This window comes from Anopheles darlingi, chromosome 2 (genome assembly GCF_943734745.1).
Source record: "Anopheles darlingi chromosome 2, idAnoDarlMG_H_01, whole genome shotgun sequence".
Lineage (NCBI taxonomy): Eukaryota > Metazoa > Arthropoda > Insecta > Diptera > Culicidae > Anopheles > Anopheles darlingi.
In genome coordinates, this window is record NC_064874.1 from 2,487,501 (window position 1) to 2,490,000 (window position 2,500).

At 51.7% G+C, this 2,500-nt stretch overlaps 2 protein-coding genes across 2 annotated transcripts in view; one reads left to right on the plus strand and one right to left on the minus strand.

The window, feature by feature from the left end:
* The window catches only part of LOC125959766 (39S ribosomal protein S30, mitochondrial), a 1,942-nt gene extending 1,366 nt beyond the window's left edge, over positions 1-576 (plus strand). The window contains exon 2 of the mRNA XM_049692700.1: positions 1-576. This exon is cut by the window's left edge and continues 827 nt beyond it. Within this exon, the coding sequence (XP_049548657.1) occupies positions 1-392 (392 nt within the window). The 3' untranslated portion in view covers positions 393-576.
* Positions 461-2,500, minus strand: part of LOC125959759 (DNA replication licensing factor Mcm3) — a 2,731-nt gene continuing 691 nt past the window's right edge. The window contains exons 2-3 of the mRNA XM_049692689.1: positions 1,772-2,500; positions 461-1,702 (exon numbers count right to left, since the gene is read on the minus strand). The exon at positions 1,772-2,500 is cut by the window's right edge and continues 561 nt beyond it. Of these exons, the coding sequence (XP_049548646.1) occupies positions 590-1,702; positions 1,772-2,500 (1,842 nt within the window). The 3' untranslated portion in view covers positions 461-589. The remainder of the gene's footprint in view (positions 1,703-1,771) is intronic.

Consider the following 2,500-nt stretch of genomic DNA (forward strand, 5'->3'; position numbering starts at 1 on the left):
TACTGCATCTCATTATGTTCTATTTAAATCAACCGAAACAGCGACCGGACGTCGAGTTGAAACCATACCTCTGCCCGAAAGAACCGTATATCGCTCAGATCGAAGACGAAAAGCGACGCGTGTTCATGGAGGAAGCTTACAAACGGTTGGTCTCCAATCGACCCCGGCATCGGCTTGTACCGGAGGTGTACCTGTGGGAGAAGATATACAAAATTGATAATAAGACTCGTCCGATGGAACCAAAACGACGACCATTCGAACTTGGGGAAAATATGTACAAGCGTCGCATGGACGAGCACGCGCTGAAATACATCCCTCGTGCCGTCCGTCCCGATGGGCCAAAGAGTAGACCCAAGTTTGAGGCAACATACTATCCAAATGTGAGACGCTAGGAGTCTGGTAGCCGCTTGATAAACCGTGTGTAGCATAGACGAACAATAAAGCTCCCGAAAGATGTAGATGTAAAGTACAAAAGCGTTTATTGAATCTAAAACACAAACTTACGTATTATAAAAAGAATAGGCAGGAAACAGAACACACTAAGGTACAAGTGGCGTTTCTGCAATGTAATGAGATGATTCCACTAAATTTAAATAAGAAATACCATGTCATCATGCACCATAATCTGGTTACTTTCGGTCATTCGATCAATAGCGGCGGTTATTTCACCGGGCGTGAACGCCTCGTCGCCACTGGTTTGATTCACATGGGCCGTAAGCCGCGCTAGGGTCACGGCTTGGTCGCGGAAATGTTTGAACGCCAGGTGCACGCCTTGCCGGAACAGTTTCAAACGATCTTCGCTGATCGTTGCAACTTGTGCGGCGCCTGTTCCCTCTGAATCATCCATCCTCTCGGTTTCGGCGGCAACGGGTGCACCAATCGTTGCACGGCTCGTCAGATCTCCTCGATCGGGTGGTGAAGTGAGCACATCCTCATGATCCGAATCTCCCTCAACACTGGCACCACGTTCCACTCGCTTACGTTTGGAGCGTCGAGTTCCGTTACTCTCCGGTTCCGCAGCCGTTTGCTCTTCATCACTTTCCTGCTCTTCCCCTTCCGAGTCACCGTCTTCCGCACGGCGGCGTTTCTTCTTTTCCTTCTCCAGCACCTTCTTGAAGTAAGCGAATTGGATGAGCTCAATCGCGGCCTGGGCATCCTTTTCTGCGACCGTACGCGACATCCGTGCCTTGGCATGTGCCGTCGAGAGACGAATGAGAGTCTCGAGCGTACGGGCCGTTACCGGCTGGGTACGGGCGACGTCCGAATCCATAAGATCCTGGGAGCGAAGGCGTGAATATTCGTTCGAGATGATCTCGCACGCAGCCTCCGTCAGCTTCGGCTTTAGACACTTGGCAATGTGGATGTACTTGCGCATAAACTCCATCGACAGGATCTGATCGGTGCGCTGACGTGAGGCACCGTGCAGTAGCGGATCGTACTTCTCGTACATTGGCGTCTCCTTGTCATCTAACGAATCGGGACTGATCGTAGAAAGCATATCGACCGCACTCACACCCATCGGCAGTACGTCTCCGTCCTGCTCCTTGGGATTCCGGTAACGGTGCATGCGTACGACGTGATCCGAAATCATGCGATCATGATCACTATCGATGATATCCAGCATAACGAAGAGCAGATCGAAACGAGAGAGCAAAGAATCCTGTAGCCCAATGTTCTCCATAGGCGTCTTGTATTGGTCGTACTGTTCGTGGGAAGGAAAAGAAAACGGCGTTAGAGACAGTCGTCGGACACTGCCACAGCCACTACTTACTCTTCCGTATACGGGATTAGCCGCAGCTAGGACAGAACAGCGTGCATTAAGCGATGCATGGATGCCAGCCTTCGAGATGGTCACACGACCCTGTTCCATCACCTCGTGAATCGCCGTTCGATCGATGTCGCTCATCTTATCAAACTCGTCAATACAGACGACTCCCCGATCGGCCAAAACCATGGCACCAGCTTCGAGACGTCGTTCGCCCGTTTCCTGATCGGTGGTAACGGCCGCCGTTAAACCGACCCCACTCGAACCACGACCGGTGGTAGTGATGGCACGTGGTGCAGTATTCAGAACGTAACGCAGCAACTGCGACTTGGCAACGCTGGGATCACCGATCAGCAGGACATTGATGTCACCTCGAAGGCGCGTTCCATTGGCCAGATTCTTCTCGATCCCTCCAAGCAGCAAACACAGGATGGCCTTTTTCACATACTCGTGTCCATGAATCGAGGGGGCAAGGCTTCTCGAAAGCAGCTCGAAAATGTCATTATTTTTGGCCAACTTCTTGCACAAATTGATCTCCTCACGTGTCACGCTCAGCGAGCTTTCCTTGTTGAGCTGCGAAATGTTATTGGCAATCAAGACGGTACGGAATGTGCCGGTCGTGTAGCCACCCTGCTTGCCGGGCAAACAGCGATAGTTCCCTACGATTTGCACGCGATCGCCGGGTTTACAACGATCGACGAGATCATCATCGCAGATGATGTCCACGGAGCGAGG